The sequence below is a fragment of the Rattus norvegicus genome, chromosome 18, assembly GCF_036323735.1.
Source record: "Rattus norvegicus strain BN/NHsdMcwi chromosome 18, GRCr8, whole genome shotgun sequence".
In the NCBI taxonomy this organism is placed as follows: domain Eukaryota; kingdom Metazoa; phylum Chordata; class Mammalia; order Rodentia; family Muridae; genus Rattus; species Rattus norvegicus.
In genome coordinates this window covers 27,852,891-27,871,966 of record NC_086036.1, presented here as the reverse complement: position 1 = coordinate 27,871,966, position 19,076 = coordinate 27,852,891, and the positions used below count along the sequence as shown (strand labels likewise).

Genomic DNA, 19,076 nt, shown 5'->3' with positions numbered 1-19,076 from the left:
CTAGGCAAGCCAGGGCTACATTAATAGTGTATGTTTTTGGGGCTGGGGATTTAGCTCAGTGGTAGAGCGCTTACCTAGGAAGCGCAAGGCCCTGGGTTCGGTCCCCAGCTCCGAAAAAAAGAACCAAAAAAAAAAAAAAATAGTGTATGTTTTTTATTGTTTGAGAATTTCATACATCCAAATAATAGGTTTTGATTAAATCTACCCCATGTCCTTCCCTCTAACGCTTCCCTATTCTCACTACCAATTTCCTCTCCCAACCTCATGTGCTCTCTTTACAAACCCATGGAGTTCATTCATTGCCACACATAGGCGTGAGTGGGTGTTGGAACACACTGAGGCATGGGAAGCTTCTCAACGGCTGTGTCTCTGAAGCAAAATGGCTCTCCCCTGCCCAGCAGCCACCAATTGCCAATAACTCCTTGGCTAAGGGTGAAGTTTCTCGAGCCCCTCCCCATCCATGCTGGGCTTTTGGCTGCCGCAATCATATGTAGTCACACATGCTTATGCATGCAGTCATGGCTGCTGTGAGTTCTTGTGTATAACTGCCCTTTCATGTCTAGAACACCACCATTTCAATGCGGTTAGTACCTCTGGCTCTTAGAGTCTTTATATCCCCTCTTCCACTGTAATCCCTGAGCCTAGGGGAAATATTATTGATAACCAGTTTAGGCCAAGCACTCCATAATCTTTTATTCTCTGCACATTGACCATTTGTGGGTCTCTGCAAGAGTCACCATCTACAACAAAAAGAAGCTTCTCTGATGAGAGCTGACAGATGATTTAATCCATGGATATAAAAGTAAGTACTTAGAGGGTTTTAGAACTATGTCCATGTAGCAGGATGACAGTTCTCCTCTAGGGCCTATGACCTGCCTAGCAGTTGATTCTTGGCATAGTTAAAGGAATAAGGCATTCGTTCTGTCCTGTAGAGCGGGCCTTAAGTCCAAGCAGAGAGTAGGCTTCTACCATAACCAACCAGGGGTTGGTTACTCTCATGATGGTTGTACCACTACCGTACCAATAGGCCTGTCTTTCCAGGCCACTTGATATTGTATGTGCAGAGTTCACAGTCGGGTAAAATTGTTGACAATTTTTCTCCCCCAGTAGTGTGCATAGTATTATTATGACACCTAGCCAACAGGGATAAGGTTTCCATGTCAGTCCCAGCCTGGTTTTCCTATGTTCTGTGACTTAAGTAAGAGTGTCTTCAGCAAGAGGGGGTCTACCATCACGTTCTGGAAGATAACCAAGAGCAGTGGCAGCAGCCTGTAATGGTTTGGGAGGCCTATGGGTGGGGCCTCACTGACCAACAACTCAAAAGTAGGTTACCAATGTCTGGCACTGGACTTAAAATTTTTAGATTACATTTAGCATGTGTGTGTGTGTGTGTGTGTGTGTGTGTATGTGTGTGTGTGCGTGTGCATGTGCCCCCCAACTATACTGAAGGTCAGAGGACAACTTGATAGAGTCGTTCTCTCCCTCCATCGTGTCGGGTTCAGGGATCAGACTGGGTCACCACGCACAGAGGCAGGCACCTTCACCTGCTGAGCTGCTTCAGCCAAACTCAATACTCTTTTTAATTAAAAAAAGTTTTAAATGCATTATGTGTGTAAGTGCGTGATACATGGGGTGGGGGCAGTCAGAGGGCAACTTTGCAGAGTTGGTTCTCTCCTCCATTACATGGGTTCCAGGGATCAAACTTGGGTCACCAAGCTTGTGCATCAGGTGGCCTCACCCACTGAGCCATCTTTCTGGCCTGTGTTGTATTTGTACAGTAGTTGTGAACGATCAGAAAAGGAAACGGCATCAATAAGAGTAAACTGAGGGAGTTGGAGAAATGGCTCAGTCAGTCAAGTACTTGTCGTGCAAGCATGAAGATCTGAGTTCAAACCCTAGCATCCACCTGCAAGCCAGCATGGCAGTGTGCATCTATAATCCTAGCAGGAGAGGAGACAGAGACAACAGGATCCCCGAGGCTTGCTGCCTACCCTGTCTGAACCAGTGAGCTCCAAATCCAGTGAGAGATACTGTCTCAAAAATAAGATGCAGAATGACTGAAGAATGACACCCAATGTCCACCTCTGACCTCCATACATATACACACACACACACACACACACACACACACACACACACACACTAAACTAAGCACAGCAGCGACAAGAGACCATGAGGTCAAGACCATCCCAGGCTACATATTGACTTCCAAAGCAGCCTGGGATATCCGAGATCCTGTCTCAAAAAAAAAAAAAAAAATTAACTGCTTAGCCACAGACTTAACCAAGGAAATTGGGCACAGGGGCTCACATCTGTAATTCCAGCACCCAGGAAGCTAAGACAGGCGCTTAAGACACTCTGAGCTACATAGTGAGTTCCAGGTTCTGAGCAACAGCTTGAGACTCAGGTTCAAAAAAAAAAAAAAAAAATCAACCAAGGAGATGAAAGGGTTGTATACGCAAAACTATAGAATTCTAAAACGAATTAAGAAGGAATAAATCCACAAAAAGATATCCTTTGTTCGGCGGATTAGGAAGACTTAGCATTGCTAAAATGGTAATTCCCCCCAAACCGGCTGAATACCCAAGGTAATCACTATCAAATCTCTATACCCCTCTCTCTTCAGAAATTCAAAGGCCGATCCTTGCGTCTGTATGCACTTGCAAGAGATCCCCCGCTCAGTCTTGAGAACAGACTTCACCTATTAAACGTTCAGAGAACTTACTAGAAAGCCACAGTAGGAAGCGCTGAGCATTCACGAGAGACCAGAGCTGCAAGTGAATGAAGCGAATTAGAAGTCAGGAAGCAAACCTGTGCTTTCCGTCTGAGAGAAGATTCCATATAACCCCGGCCATCTTCAAACTCCCTATACAGACAAGGGCGGCCTTGAACTTCTGATCCTCCTGTCCCCACCCACCTTCTAAGTGGTGGGATCATAGAGTGTGACCGCATCCAGTTTTGTGTAATACTGGGCGTAGAATGGAGGGTCTCATGAATGCCTAAGTGCTCTACAGTTCATTTACAACCAATCAAGCTGTTGCTGCTGCTGTTGTCTGACATAGGATATATTGCAGTGCGATAGCCTCAAACTCCTATCCGGCCTGCCTCGACCTCTGAGTGCTGAGTGCAGCTTAACACCTGTAACACCACACTTGCCAATCAACGGGATCTTAACAAGTCTGCCAACACTGCTTAATGGGAGAACGCTCACCTGCATAAATGATACTGGGACTGGATGGCCAAAAGCAAATGACTCAAGCTGAATCTTTACCTCACAGTGAATGTCCTTACTCAGAAGAGAATTAAAACCTGAGCTGGGTTCAGGGACTGAGTGCTTGCCTAGCACACCTGAGGCCCTGAGTCCCATCCTCAGTGAGGGAGAAAACAAAAAAAGAAAAATTCAAAACTGGGTAAAGGAGCTAAAACTGCCAGAAGAAATTAGGGGTAAACCTTCACGGCCTTGGATCTGGTAATGGTTTCTTCTTTAGGTTTGCTTGTCTGTTACAGTCTCACTATGTAAGCAACCCTAGCTGACCTAGAACTCAATGTGTAGACTACACTGACCTCAAACTCCCAGAGATCGCTCTGCCTCTGTCCTCTCTTCGGAGGTTAAAGGTCTGCGCCTCCACAGCACTGGTAATAATTTCTGATTTATAGTGCCCAAAACACAACAAAAGGAAGAGAGACAGACAAACAGACAGCAGCAGGGATAAGGAGAGAGCAGTCAGTATTGCACCTGCTGTGCAAACATAAAGACCCAAGTTCGATCCCCAGCACCTGTACAAGAAGGCTGTCAAGGTAGTGCATGCCCATAATCCCAGCCCTGAAGAGGAGGGCACTGGAGGATTCCCCCCGGCTTGCTGGGTAGCCATCCTAACAAATATCCTGGTCTAGCTTCAAACTCCCTATATAGACAAGGGCACCCTTGAACTTCCGATCCTCCTGTGGGGACCTTCCTTCTCAGTGGTAGGATCATGGAGAGTGTAACCACATCTATGAGCCTCAGGTCCCAGGGAGACCCTGTCTTTGAAAAAGAGATGGACGGCTCCAGAAGAATCACACTCCAGATTGACCGCAGGCCTCCTACACCTACGCATGCACGCACGCCTACACACATGTACACAGAGAAAGAGAAAAAAAGATAAATTTGGATGTAATTCAAATTTTAAAAACTGTTCTACATCGCAAGACTCTATCGAGAGGGAGAGAAAGAGAGTAACTAATAGGATGAGAGAAAACATTTGCAGCTCCCATGCCTGAAAAGGGTCTGGTGGCCTGAATACAGAAAGCCAGCTGAACACCAAAACAGTCACTTTAAATTGGACAACTGAGCCAGGCCTGGTGCTGTCTCCCCATCACCTGGCACTTTAAGAGTTGAGCCTAGAGTGCAGTGAGTTCACGTCAAGCCTACGCTATAGCGTACGAGTATAAATAAAATAAAGTGGGCAAACCTTGCTGCCAAACCTGCTGATCTTCCTTCCATCCCTCAGAGACCACATAGAGGAAGAGGAGCGCCAACTCCTGCAAGTTGAACTCTGACCTCCACATGTGCAACACACACACACACACACACACACACACACACACACACACAGGAAAATGAATTTTTTTAAATAATTGAGATAAGTGTAATAGCACATGCCCCTAATCCCAACACTTGGGAGGCAAAGGCAGGCAGTTTATAGCTCTCTAAGTTTGAGTTCAGCCTGGTCTACATAGAAGCTTGAGCACGGCCTGGTCTACATAGCAAGTTTCAGGCCAGCCAGGACTACATAATGAGAGCCTGTCTCAAAAACACAAAAAACAAAAAACCCACAAAAACAAAAACAAAAAGCAAACCTGAGAATAGGTGTAGAAACTGAAACTTTCACACAAATTTTCATAACTCCACATGCTTACCCATGTATGTCCTACGTGGCATGTCCATGCAATGACACTATTTACCCCAGAACAAGAATATAAAGTACTGACACACGCTACAACGTGAAAGATCCTTGAACACATTGCGCCAAGTGAAATAAGCCAGACACAGAAGGTCAGATGATGTGTGATTGATACCGCTCACATGAACTGTCTGCAGCAGACAGTTCATACGGGTGAGAGGCGGAGCCACAGAACAGGGACTGGGGAGGGGGGAGGAGTGCTTCTGGGGGAGGGGGTGGAGGCTCGTTTTGAGAGTGATGAAAAATCCCGGAATGGGTCAGTAGTTCTGGGTGCACACCCCCGGGAATGCTCAGTGCTGCCAGCCGCATTGCGTGTTTTTAAGTGGTTAAAACAGTCAGGGCCTGCTGCTGTATTTTACCACAGTGAAATTAGTCAGTGAGTGTACACAAGATGGGATGCCTGGCTTCATTGGCATATGGGGCCATTATGGTCACTCTGGAGAAAACACTCCAAGTCCACCCATACCCTTCACAAAAGTTCATCTCTCTCTGAGCCAAGGAGCAAGACTCACCAAGATACAAAGAAAAGAAGACATACCAATGAAGTTGTTCACTGTAAAAGAAATATTGACAGACAGACAGGCAGAAAGACATGTGCAGGGACAGGGAACAGAGAATGCACAGCCCAAGAAGTTGTATGGCTGGGGACCCTGAATGCCCAGTGTCTTCCTCCCAATTCAGTTTTCATCAACAGGACCTCCCTTGGGCCCTGGGCCCTGGGTTCTCTGTCCCACAGCCTCTGTCCTCTAGCAGGAACGAGCCACAGCCAGTCTGAGCACAGCCCCACCTCATGGCTGTGACCCTGGTTCTCTCAGGCTAGGGCAGCCATCTCCCTAAGCACATGTCCCAGCCCAGAGCAGAGGCTGACTATGGTTAGGTGCTACCCAGCTGGATCCAGAGAGAAACAGTTGGCCATCATTTTTGACCAAGACAGCTGCCTTTCCTGAAAGCATGGCATGACTCTGAGGTAAGAACGATCCTAGCCTGTTTTTATGGCTCAACTGGAAAGAAGTCTTACAGCCAGGCATCAAATCCCTGCACCTGTCCCAGGGATCTTCCACCCACCCACAAGCAGCTTCATGCCTGTGGTGGAGAACCACTCGCCTTTCAACTTCGCTCTCCTGGAACTCACCACCCTTCTCCTCCACCCTTCTTCATTCCTGGCATCCAACCCTCTAACCCCAGAGTTCAGACACATCTATAGGAAGTCTTCCTGCCTCCCCTCCTCTGACAATCCAGTCAGCCTCCCTCTCTGACAAGAACTCTCTAGGGGCACCAGTGGGGACCATTCTAAGACACCCCCCATAGTCCAGCTGTTTTTTATTGTCTCTGACAAAGAAATGGGAGACAGGAGAAACCGAGTCCTCTGACAAGCTCAGTTACTGTAACCAGCAGGCTTTGGCTTTGGCTCTCTGGGATGGCTGCATTAAGACTCATAGGCAAGGGACTGGAGAGAAGGCTCTGCAGTTAAGAGCACTGGCTGCTCTTCTAGAGGACCCAAGTTCAAGTCCCAGCAACCACATGGTGACTCACAACTGTTTGTTACTCCAGTTCCAGAGGATCTGACACCCTCACACAGACATGCAAGCAAAACACCAATGCATATACTTTTTAAAATAAAAAATATATAAATCATTTTTATAAAGGTTCACAGACAGGGGAAATCACACAATGGGGAAATAAATAGAAGTTTAGTGAGTTAAGAGGTTTGTTGGAGGCCATACAACTGTACTGTAGGCAAACACGGAGAACACTAACCCAGGTTTCTCCCCACTGCTCACTGAGCAACACTCCTTCAAGGGAGCTCAGTTAAGGGGCCATGCTGGGGGTCTCCCCACTGTTGGGCACAGCATGGAGAGGTGACTTCCACACTCCTTTTCAAGTGGCTAAAGTTCACAGGGTGAACAGAGGGAGCAGTCCCAGGGAAGGCTGGCTTGTAAGGGTGCTCACCCCACTTCTGTTCATGTTAGCACACCATATCCATACCTGTCTTCTCTCCATCCCATACTCAGGCTCTGCTAAAGTTGTCACAGTTTGGCCTGACCTCAGCCCTCCCCTGGGCAGTGCCCCCCATGGGCCCACAAGCCCAGCCTTGGCTTCTCCTCTTCTCCCTCCGCCACTCCAGATGCCACTGGCCTCAAGACTGTACCCACAGGTCGTCTAGCACTCAGGTTTTGAAAGTAGCAATGGACGCCACTGCTGTGTGGTGCTCCTATACTGTACTATTCACAGTGAAACCCTTGCCAGGATCAGGCCACTCCCAGGCCCCACCAAGTCACTGGAGGAAATCGTCACTGCCCCGAGAAGATGCAGAACCTGAGACTCAGAGAGGGGCAGCAACTTACCCAGGGTCACGTAGCTACCCCATGAAGGCAAGAATGGATGTGAAGCTTGTCTGTCCCAGATTTGCCTTTAACACCCCATATCTTCTGGAGCTTTCTGGTTTACTTAGAACCAGACATACAGACCTGTCACTGAGTCAATGAAATGTACCCACCTCCCAGGAGGGCTCTGACCAGCCCTGAGTGAGTGGTGGCCAGAGAGCAGTTGGGTGGGGCAGATGGTTTGATAGGACACAGGGGATGAAGGAGGCGGGTCTAAGCATACAGCATGCACACTCTGACAGCAGCACTTACCACCTGAGGCAGGGAGGGCAGGAGAGCCCAGAGCAGTAGCCAACGGAGGAAGGAAGAAGGAGGGATTAGTGAGCGTGAGAAGCCTGGAGGCAGCCTGGGGCCTGGGCCCACACATTCTTCCACTCACTGTCCTGACAGGAGTGGAAGGGTGAGGAGGAGGCCCCTTAGGAGTAACCTGTCATTTGTCAGAGACCAGTTGTCTGGGGCATGACATCACAGGAAGGCCACATCTGGGCTTTTAAAGGAGCTGTGGAAGAGCATGCAGCCTTTGCTGGAGCAAGGCACAGACTATCACAGATCAGATGACCTTGCCCTGAGGGCACATCTATTTCCAGTGCCTCAGCTGGGAGGTGGCAGTGCACGACTTGCTTCCCAGCACTTGAGAGGCAGAGCCAGGCAGATCTCTGAATTCAAGGCCAGCCTGGTCTACAGAGCAAGTTCCAGTACAGCCAGGGCTACACAGAGAAACCCGGTCTCAAAAATCGAAACGAGGGCTGGAGAGATGGCTCAGTGGTTAAGAGCACTGCCTGCTCTTCCAGAGGTCCTGAGTTCAAATCCCAGCAACCACATGGTGGCTCACAACCATCTGTAATGAGATCCGATCCCCTCTTCTGGTGTGTCTGAAGACAGCAACATTATACTCATATACATTAAAAATAAATAAGAAAAAAATCGAAACGAAGAATTCCATGTGCCTCAGCTGCTCTCACTGCTCATCTTAGGAGCCAAAACCTGGGCAGAGCCAGTGGAAAAAAAAAAAAAAAAAGACAGGGTCAAGGGTCAACTATAGAAGCAAGGAACCCACCTCCCAGGTCTGCTAGGAAAAAACAAAACAAAACAAAACACTGACCCTGACCAGGAGTTCCAGCAAGAGGGGTGACTACCAGGTTGGTCCTCAGTGACCAGGAGTCAGTAAGAGCATACGTCCCCTTGATGGACCCCCAACTCACATGTCCGTGCAGGTCTGTGTTGAGCAGCATCAGGGCACAGGTGAGCGTGTGGATCCCATCTAAACAGAACATGATAGTAAGAACCCACTCATTCTCACCGGAGCCTCCTACCTGCCTCCCCATAGAGCCAGGCTAAAGGCCACATAGACAAAGAAAGGTAGACATCCGCTCCCAAGCACTTCAGGGCCAAGGCTTGGATGACCCTCTAACCCAGATGTCTCCCTCTTGTAGACAAATTCACCTTGAACCTTAGATCTAGAAAAGGCTCTAGACCCCAAGCTATGTCCCTACAATAGCAAAAGGGGACTTGGTCCATCAGTTTCTAAGACTTGGGTCCATCCATACAGCAAATCCTGCTTCTATAGGAGACCTGCACGGAATATCCCTCCCCAACAAAAAGTCAGGACTGAGTCTAGGCACAGCCACTGGGAATGGGATGACCATGAGTAAGACACCTGAGGTCTCTGGTCCAGGAGGCCATCCCATAATTTTACCATTTTGGGCATTTTACCATCTTGGTTTCTGAGGCTCAGGCTGGCCACAAGCTTTAAAGCACCACCCCCACCCCCACCTCCCATCTTCATCCTGAAAATCCCTGGGGTTTCGGGTGTGCTATGGTGACACAACTGTATTCATGCAATCTTAATTGAGGACCGGCTATTTGCCAGCATGTATGGCCCACCCAAGCCTGCCTGCAGGCAAGACAAATGTGGCATCTGGGCCAGGGTGGGGAGAAGACCAGGTCTCATCTGGGCAGGTAGGATAGAAGGTGGTCAGGGAACACTGTACCTTCCGACGTGCTGTCGTCTGGGTTACACTGGCAGTACCGGCGGGAGAAGTGGGTAAGGACTCGTTCTCGTTCCTGTGTCTCCCCCATCAGTGGGAAGGCCTTCAGGAAGGTTCTAGAATGTAATTCAAGGTTGCTGAGTGAATCTCAGAGCCCCTGATACAGTCTCCTCACACAAACATACATGAAGCTAGTTCTTGTACCACGGTACTGGCTAGACACTCTCTGTGGCCCAGGCAGAACCTTGGCCCTCCAAGACAGCCTCTGGATTCTAAGACCTCAGGCAGGGGTATGATCTTCACACCCAGTGCCTTCTGTGACTCCAGGCTCTAGACAGTCACGCTTTGCTCTAGTGACCCAACACATAAGGCCCTCAGCACAGCATCCATGATGGTGATTCAGTCCCACTAGCTTTCTGATCTCCCTCATTTTGATGCAATCCAGAGGCTCAGCAAGATAGATCTGCTTAGGGTAGAGCAATATAGATCCCCCACCAGTGCAGCAGTACACTGCCTTAAGCTACAGGTGAAGCAACAAGATCCCATGATCTCAGGATGGAGAGGACTGGACAGAAGCGGGCTGACGTGGACAGCCACCTTTTCCCCAGGTGTATCACAGACAAAGCCCATGGACAAAAGGCAGTACACTGGATCCTTCTCTGGGACTGGAAAACACACTCAGAGCCTTGAGGAATTGTCAGCACATGGCCACACAGTTGCCAGATTCTGAAGGTGTAAAGGTTATGGAGCTGTGACTCCCAGAGGTAGTTTGGTTTGGTTTGGTTTGGTTTGGTTTGGTTTGGTTTGGTTTGGTTTGGTTTGGTTTGGTTTTTGAGGAGGAGGGCAGTTTTATTGCAAGGACGTGGTAAAATGAGAATTCAGAACAGTTTTGGTGGAATGGCTCCCCATGCAAGGCTGAGGCTCAGAGCTAACCCTGAGAGACATAGCACTTCAGAGCTGCCTCTCCTCAGCCCAGCCCTAGCTGGGCTAGGACTGTGTTCTGTGTTCCTTTCCAATTGCCTTGTAAAGGAAGGGTTGGACAAATTAAGAGAAACAATAGATGTGGGAAAACAAGGGGAAAAAAACAAAAAACAGAAGCAGACACCAAGTCAGGACTGGAGAGATGAGTTCAGATCCCCCAACCTGTAACTGGAGGTGAGCACAGTGGCCACCTGTAATCCCGGTGATCAGAAGGCAGACAGAGGGCATTTCTGGAGCAAGCCAACTTGGCAGGCCAGTCATGTCTGTGAGCCCTGGATTCATCTGAGTGACTTGACTTCAAACAATAGGGTGGAGAGCAACTGAGGAAGACTCCCAACATCAACCTCAGCCTCCACACCCAAGTTCCCACACATGCAAATATGTGTACATACATACATACATACATACATACATACACACACACAGGTGCACAAACACACACATGCAAACATGCACACAATACATGCACACACAGGCACACATGCACACATACAGGCAAGCATGCACACAACACATGCACACTTATCACACATGCACACACATGCAAACATGAACACACATCACACATGCACACACACATGCAAACATGTTCATGCAAACATATACATGTACACGCATGCACATACAAACACACATGGAATGAATCAGGAATACACTAAAAAAAAATACATGATTCAGATGTGTTCATGAAAAGATGGGGAGTCCCACAGAGAACTGGAATCTATTTTAAAGTTTAAATATAATGAAAATTCTAGGAATGTAAAATGTAACTGAGAATAAAAACTTAATGATGTTTCTTTGGGGGTATGCATGCATGTGTAGTATACATGCATGAGGGTATGTGTGCTTGAATTTGTGTAAGCACATGTCCATGCATGTGCATGCATGTGCACACAGAGATCAAAGGTTGACATCAAATGTCTTCCTCAATTGCATTTTACTTTATATACTAAGTGAGGTCTCTCATTTGAACCAAGAGAGCTTGCTGATGTGGCCAGTGTAGCTAGCCAGCTTGCTCTCGGGTTGCAGATACCATATCCACCTAGCATTTACATGCCAGGGGTCTGAACTGTGGTCCTCACACTTGCTGCTCTTGCAAGCCATATCTCCAGTCCCTAAATAGTTTTTATTGACTTCATTTATTTGCTATTGGACATGGGAAAATAGCAAGTACACTGAAAGACAACAGAAAACATCCCAACCAAGGGACAAAATAAAACTCAATTCTTTAAAAGTATTAAGAAACATCTGGGATCCCACAAGAGCGCCATGCATCTGTAGACATCACCCTTAGCTCTGAGATGGTGTCCTTCCCTCCTCAGCCCTGGCCGAGCATCTTTCTGATGACAATGGCCTCCATCCCACCCCTCCTGCTCCCCAGGCCCATGCCTGACCCTCCTGAGACCCAGATACTGAAATTGCTGCAATCGGGTCCCCTTTGCCACCAAAGTAGGCCAGATATAGCCAGATGGTAATGCCCCATGTCTTTAATCCCCACACTCAAGAGGCAGAAGCAGGAGGATGTCTGTGAGTTTGGGTCAGCCTGGTCTACAGAGTGAGTTCCAGGACAGCCAGAGCTACACAGAGAAACCTTGCCTCAAAAAAACAAAAACAAAAGCAAACAAACAAACATAGGCCATGAGTATAAAGACCTACAATATCCAGCAAACAGGAAGTGCTCCATACAGGCAAAACACTGGCCTCCTTTTCCCTTCTGAAAAGCTGTGACTACACTTGAATCTTCACATCCCTCACCACCAATCACATTAGCTGGCAATCACTAAGTTGCTGGACAACAGCTACCCATAGGTTCCCGTCACCCCACCCCAGCTTTTTTTTTTTTTTGGTTCTTTTTTTCGGAGCTGGGGACCGAACCCAGGGCCATGCGCTTCCTAGGTAAGCGCTCTACCACTGAGCTAAATCCCCAGCCCCACCGCCACCCCAGCTTTACCAGAGGGGTCAAGACTTGCGAAAGTTTGCATAAAAAGTCATGACAGACTTGCTAGAATATAGATATTATATTCTTTTTTAATATTTTATTTATTTACTTTATGTATGTAAGTACACTGTAGCTGTCTTCAGACACACCAGAAGAGGGCATCAATCCCATTACAGATGGTCTTGAGCCACCATGTGGTTGCTGGGAATTGAACTCAGGACCTCTGGAAGAGCAGTCAGTGCTCTTTTTTTTTTTTTTATTTTATGTGTAAGTACACTATAACTATCTTCAGACACACCAGAAGAGGGCATCAGATCTCATTACAGGTGATTGTGAGCCACCATGTGGTTGCTGGGATTTGAACTCAGGACCTTGGGAAGAGCAGTCAGTGCTCTTAACCGCTGAGCCATCTCTCCAGCCCCCGCAGTCAGTGCTTTTAACTGCTGAGCCATCTCTCCAGCCCTAGATATTATATTCTATATTGCAAAAATAGATAGCTAGAATGACAAGCCAGATATATATGCTGTCCCAACCCAGCCCCACTGACCTGAGTGCTCTGTCCAAAGTGAGGCCTGAGAAGTCGAAGAAACTGAGGTACTCCCCAGCAACCAGCCTGCTGAACTCATTGCTGACAAGAAAAGATAATGGGATGTCAGTTAGAGACAGGCCCAAGTCCCAGGACATCAGGTACTGGGGAGGTGGACCCCAGAGTACCCTTAACGACCACCCAGATCTACCCAGACCCAGGATCACCTCCCTCTGGTCACTCAGCTCAGAGAGATCAACCTCGGTCAGTGGCATCAGGAGATGATGCCTTAGCCAGCTCAGGGAAGGGAACAGGACGGGATGATGCAAGTGTTCCCAGCAGAGGAGATGACATAATGTAAATCAAGCTATGGAGGGTGGCAGAGGTGAGGCAGGGACCTGGCCTCAGGATCAGGGCATAGCTGCAGCCTTTTCAGCTAACGCCATACCTGCAGAGTGGAGACCCATGGCGAATGGGTCCAGAAAAGGGGGGCCAAGATGAGAACATGGGATTCTGAGGTCACCAGAAAGGGAACGACTGAGAAGGTGATGTCAGAGCTTAGTCTGAGGACAGAGCTGGCTGAATCCCTGTGAGAGTAACCTTGTAAGAGACAGCCTGGTGTTCCGAGATCCGAGCCCTTGGGAGAACCAGGTGCAGGGAGCTCGGTGTGGCAGTGGGTGCCTGTTACTTCAGCACTGTGAGGACTGCAGAAGGACCCGGAGCTTGAGACCAGCCCGCCTACATGAGACCCTGTCTCAAAGGTAAGTAAGGGTTTTAAACGTAAAGATGGGCCGAGGTAGTAGCTCAGAGTGCTTGCTTAGCACGCACAAAGTCCTGGATTCAATCCTCCACATCGAAGTATCTGGAGGAGTTCAAGGTCATATTGAGCTTGAGGCCAGACTGTGTTGAAGTGATGACTCAGTGGTTAAGACCACTCACTGCCCTCACAGAGGCTTGAGTTTGGTTTCCAGCACCCATGTCAGGTATCTCACAGCTTCCTGCACCAGCTACAGTGACTCTCTGTCGCCCTCTTCTGCTTTCCTCGGGCATCTGCACATACATGGTCTACAATCTCGCAACACACACATCCAAACGCAGAAATATAAAAATATTTTCTCCTAACCTAATGCACAAGCCCAGGGCAGAGCTCTGAAAGCTGCCCCATTAAGGATCTAGACCAAGGAAAGAGCTAGTGAGGAGGACCTTGTGACAGCAGAGGACAGGTCTGTGCCCTCCTGGAGCCCAAGGAAGAACGTGTTTCATGAAGTATTTTTTAAAAATGATAATAATAAGCCTCACCCTTTCCTTCCCATTGCTAGGCTCATGGGAACTAGAGGGATATGTGACCTAAACCACATGCACATCCAAAATGTGGGGACCCTTTGGGGAAAATGGCTGCTTCTTTGACATATGGCACTTTAAAAGAGAGGGGGCCTGAGAAGATCTCAGTGTTAAAATGCTTGCCTTGAAAGCATGGGGATCTGAGTTTTGATCCCTAGCACCGACATAAGAAGCCAGGGATGGCGGTGTAGACATGCACTCTCATCCCTGAGGAGACAGAGCCAGAAGGATCCCAGCAGTTTCTGACCAGCCAGCCTAGCCAGTCAGTGAGCTCCAGATTCCGTGAGAGATCCTGATTCAAAACACAGAGGAGGACTTGAGAGATCGACCTCTGGCCTCCACATGTGTATAGAAACAGAGCGCCAGGTAAAACAGACCTGAGTTGAACGCGTATTTTCTTCCTTTTCTTTTTCTCTCTTCCTCTTCCTCTTCCTACCCTTTATCTTCCTCCTCTTCATCCTCTCCCTTCCTCTTTTTCCTTCCTCCTCTTCATCTCCTTCCCAAGTGCTGGCTAGGCTGGCTGGTCAGAAACTGCTGGGATCCTTCTGGCTCTGTCTCCTCAGGGATGAGAGTGCATGTCTAGACCGCCATGCCTGGCTTTTTATGTCGGTGCTAGGGATCAAAACTCAGATCCCCATGCTTTCAAGGCAAGCATTTTAACACTGAGACCATCTTCTCATCTTCATCTCCTTCTTCCTCCTCCTCCTCTTCCTCCTCCTCTTTCTCTTCCTTCCCTTTCCTAGTTTGGTGGCGGTATGGAGGATTGACCCCCGAGCGTCACACACATATGGCAAGCACTCCACACTGAGCTACAGCCAAGCCCTATTTTTATCTTATATGTTTCTGATGTGGGGTCTCACTAAGTTTCTCAGAGTGTTTGTGAACTCACTGTAACCCGTGCAAGCCTTGAGCTTGTGTCCCTCCAGCCTCAGACTCCCAGTAGCTGGGATACCTGCCTGCAACACCAGGCCTGACCAAATCAATGTTTTGTAGCGACTCAGAAAAAGATAAACATACCAAATGTGGGAGATAATGAGAAATTTTTTTAATATTGTTAAGTGTTAAAATGGAACTACATAAAAATTATCATCAGCTAGGGATAGGCTAGAGCACAGTGAGTCAAATACTAACGTGTCTGAATATGCTTCCAACAAATGGGGAGAAGAGCTGAGGTATGGTGGAAGAACATCGAGGCTAAGGTCTGGGTGTGGTGATGCATACCTGTTATCCCAGCATTTGGGAAGTTGAGGCAGGGGAATTTGGTGACCAGCTTGGGCTATATAGTGATACCTCAAAACACTTAGAAGTTGCAAGTGAGTATATGGAAAGTTTGATGTTTATCTGCTCTCTCTCTCTCTCTCTCTCTCTCTCTCTCTCTCTCTCTCTGTGTGTGTGTGTGTGTGTGTGTGTGTGTGTGTGTGTGTGTGTGTGGTTCATAACGAAAACTTGAAATGAAAAGGAGTGGCCAGTGTGTCAGTACTGCTGAAGGAGGCATGGGTAGAAGTTTCTAAAGGAGAAACAGAAAAACAAGAACCCATCCAGAGGAACTAAGAAAAGAAAAGAAGGAGACACAAGCGACCCAGGGCAGAAAACCTGAGAGTCGAGATGAGGAGTTGGAATTTCCTCCCCGCCCCACCCCCAATAGCCTGATTTTTGGATGGGAGAGACGAGCTGCAGCAATTACTGGAGGATCCTGCAGAGGGCACCATGGAAACATGGCAAGAACCCATCCTCTCAAGGACGGGCGGCTGTTTTCAGGTTCCGCCTACCTGGAGATGTTCAGCTTGCCAGAGGAGTCTGTGAGTTGTGAGTTTTAGGAAAAGCTCCTGGGAACCCACTGCCCAAGGTACAAGGAAGTGTCAGAGGATGTAGGAAGGTCTCCTAAACCTAAAGCCCTCATCTGAGCCTGACCCAGGTCTAATCTGTCTCCCTTAGCTGTGTGAATGGCTTGAGAGGCTGGCCAGCTCCCCCCACCTCCAGGCCTTCCTGGGTTGGTGGAGTTCCTGTGAACGGAAGGGCCAATGCGGAGGCCACACTACGCTCAAGCATACTCAGAATGTGTCGTTCTCTCACATACGCACACTCCAGATCACCAATCCTCCCCAGAACTGCTAACGGCTTGTGTCCTTTGCACACAGTCTGAAGGGCATGCCCCGTGCTTTCAGGTGTCCGGTCCTTTCAGTCGCTCCCAATAGACAGGTTTAATGAAGATAGACACATTGTTTCACCTCCAGGGCCCGGACATTTACCCCAAACCCCTCACAGGTTCCCCTATCCACCTAACCCCACTGGGTAGAACTCTGGTTCAGTTGGGTTATTCTGTCCTCTCTAGTGCCCTTCATAACACCATAACCACATCCCCCATCCTGCTCCAGCCCTGAGGGGCCGCCTGTCACCACCCCCTCCCTGACAGCAACCACCTTCGCCCAAGTAGCCCAGAAAGGAAACAGATTTAGGGCGAGGTCAAGAATGAGGACAGTGACAGGAGGAGGTGTCCTTACAAGCCTGGTGGGAGCTCCCGGCACCAGCCATCCCTGAAAGAAGTCACTGACACCCCTTTCCGGCTGAGGAAGGCATAGGATCTGCTTTGCCGGGGGAGACGCACTCACTTTTTGCCCAGCTGCCGGGCCACGTCACAGCGCTGGAAGCCTTCAAGGTGGTAGAGGCGTCGTGCCAGCCGGCGAGCGGCTTCGCTGACCCCCTGGCACCCATTGGCCATTGGATCCGTGCTGCCAGGCTCCAGCCCCTCAGAGCTGCTCAGCTCTGAGTCCGAGTCCGACAGACCGTCCTTAAGGCTGGTGTCACTGCAAATGAAAAGGAAGGAATCAGATGCCCTGTGCGTGGCCAGGCCTCTGAAAATCCACTGTGGGGCCAGAGCACGGAAGCAGGCTCCACTGCAACAGGGCAGCATGGAGCCAGATCTCCAGAGAGTGGCTCAAATGCTCAGCACAGAAATATGGCCTGCTCTGAGCTAGCAGAATGGGAAATATGCATACAGAGGACAGCAGGATGACCTTGTGGGGGCTTGTGGATCGTGGACACTGTCATCCAGAAAGTTTTGCCTCTTCTGGCTTTCAGGTCCCCTACCCACTCGTGGCTCCACAGATCCTGGCCCAGCCCCTCCCCCACCCCACTCCCGCCTCACCTGGCAGAGTTCAGCACCTTGTCCGTGTCCTCATCATCCTCATCATCCCCTCCTGAGCCCCCAGGCTCATCTTCATGGAACCCATTGGGCATCGATGTGAGAGACAGGTGGCTCAAGACATTCTCCGAGCGGCTGCTAGAGATGGACCGCCGCAGGGGACTGCCCAGTTCCCCATCACCACCACCAGCTGCCCCCAGGTCCCCTTCAGGCCCTATGTCTCCAATGCCCAGCCCTGCTGGCTCAGGGCTGTCTCGAGCCCGTTGCTGGATGAGGGGTGTCAGGGGAGCCTCAAAGCTGACACAGCTATCACTCTCGTCAGTGAGACTCAGCACATCGAGTGAGTCCAGGCTGCTATACTGGGTGCCCCGCAATAGCTCCGACTCCAGAATCTTCTCGAAAGTGGCACTGAAGCCATCCCGCACATCCGGTTCGCCAGGACAATCCAGCCTATGGAATGCAAGGGCATTGTTACTTAGATGTCCCTGACACTAAAACTAGCTACAACTCCACCAGTCTCCAGCTAGGAGCTAACACACACACACACACACACACACACACACACCACACACACGCTCCATGAAAACTCATACACTTACACTCCTGTGCATGTACTAATTAATGTATTGACTGGACACATACAGATACACACACACACACACACACACACACACACACACACACACACGAGCCCCATGCATATTCACACACCTCCTGTGCAAATGCCAAGATGCAGACATGTCTTAGTCTTAGGCACGCATTCATGCACACAGACACACGCATGTGCCCCCATACATATTTACACACCCCAGTGTACTTGCCCACTCAGGCAAGGCAGGCTTACAGCTACACTCTTCAAGACTTCTGTAGATGTTCTTCCCATCCCCGCTGGCCTTTAGACATCCCCCTTCCTGTCCCCTCCTCCTTGTTTGGTGGTACCCCAAGACCAGTCTCTCTACCTTCTGCTGAGAAACAGACTGTAACTCCACTGAATGATACAGACACAAAGTTCCTGGTGAAACGTATCAAAGCCCCAGGAGAATCCCCTGGGTGGGGCAAGAACTCAAAGCTTGCCCACCTGGGGCCATCTTGGGGGAAAATGGGCCAGGTAACCCACCCATTGCACCTAGATATTATGAGTGGGCTCAAAGCTCTACTGTCAGTTGGTAGAGATGAACTGTAGGCTGTCATAGAGACTGCTCATTGTGGTTTGTGGGGGCCAAGGCAAACTTGCTTGCCTCTGAATTACCCTGTAGGCTCTGTTGTTAACACGCAGAAGCTGAAAATGGGGACAGGAAGTCTTGGACATCTAGAGAGACTGAGGGGCTATCCCCAGAGTACATTATCAAAGAGCTAGAAATATGTGAGCCTCTGTCCCAGGAGACCCACTCACCCCAGCTGAGTGTCCTCAGCATCTAGACAGAGACTCCTAGGGGTATCCTCCTCCTCTGCTGGTCCACTTGCTCTCCAGGGCCTAGATTCTACAGAATCTTCCAGAATGTTCCCATCCTGCCCCAAAGCCAGGCCATTGGTCAAAGAGAGGCTAAGGCCAGGCAGGGCCACGTCTGGGTTGCCCACGGGCTCCATGGTGCCCTCTAAGGTGCCTGTCTTCTCGCTGACTGGACTGATGACGTGGCTGTTGAGGCTTTCGCTGGCTGCTGTTCCATTCTGAACCCCAGGACCCTCTTCAGGCTCCAGGCTGTGGTCCTGGATAGCACCCTCTTCCTTGTGCAGATCACTTGGGAGCTTTTCTTCATCCATGGCAGTCACTGTTTCCACCCGACCCTGCCAGCCCCTAGGGCTGCTTGACAGAAGAGAGAGAAAAAGGCAGA

General features: G+C 49.3%; 1 protein-coding gene across 5 annotated transcripts in view; it reads right to left on the bottom strand.

Moving 5' to 3' along the window:
• The window catches only part of Psd2 (pleckstrin and Sec7 domain containing 2), a 51,770-nt gene that overhangs the window by 18,746 nt on the left and 13,948 nt on the right, over nt 1-19,076 (bottom strand). For 2 of the 5 annotated variants that reach the window (XR_005496039.2, NM_001107395.1), the window contains exons 2-7: nt 18,638-19,045; nt 17,248-17,694; nt 16,712-16,906; nt 12,783-12,863; nt 9,319-9,431; nt 8,530-8,588 (exon numbers count right to left, since the gene is read on the bottom strand). Coding sequence is in view for 4 of the 5 variants with exons in the window: in NM_001107395.1 (NP_001100865.1) it covers nt 8,530-8,588; nt 9,319-9,431; nt 12,783-12,863; nt 16,712-16,906; nt 17,248-17,694; nt 18,638-19,005 (1,263 nt within the window). In the remaining variant the exon portion in view is untranslated. Of the gene's footprint in view, nt 1-8,527; nt 8,589-9,318; nt 9,432-12,782; nt 12,864-16,711; nt 16,907-17,247; nt 17,695-18,637; nt 19,049-19,076 lie in introns of all 5 variants that reach the window. The other 3 variants (XM_063277371.1, XM_039096865.2, XM_039096866.2) reach the window with 3 other exon arrangements.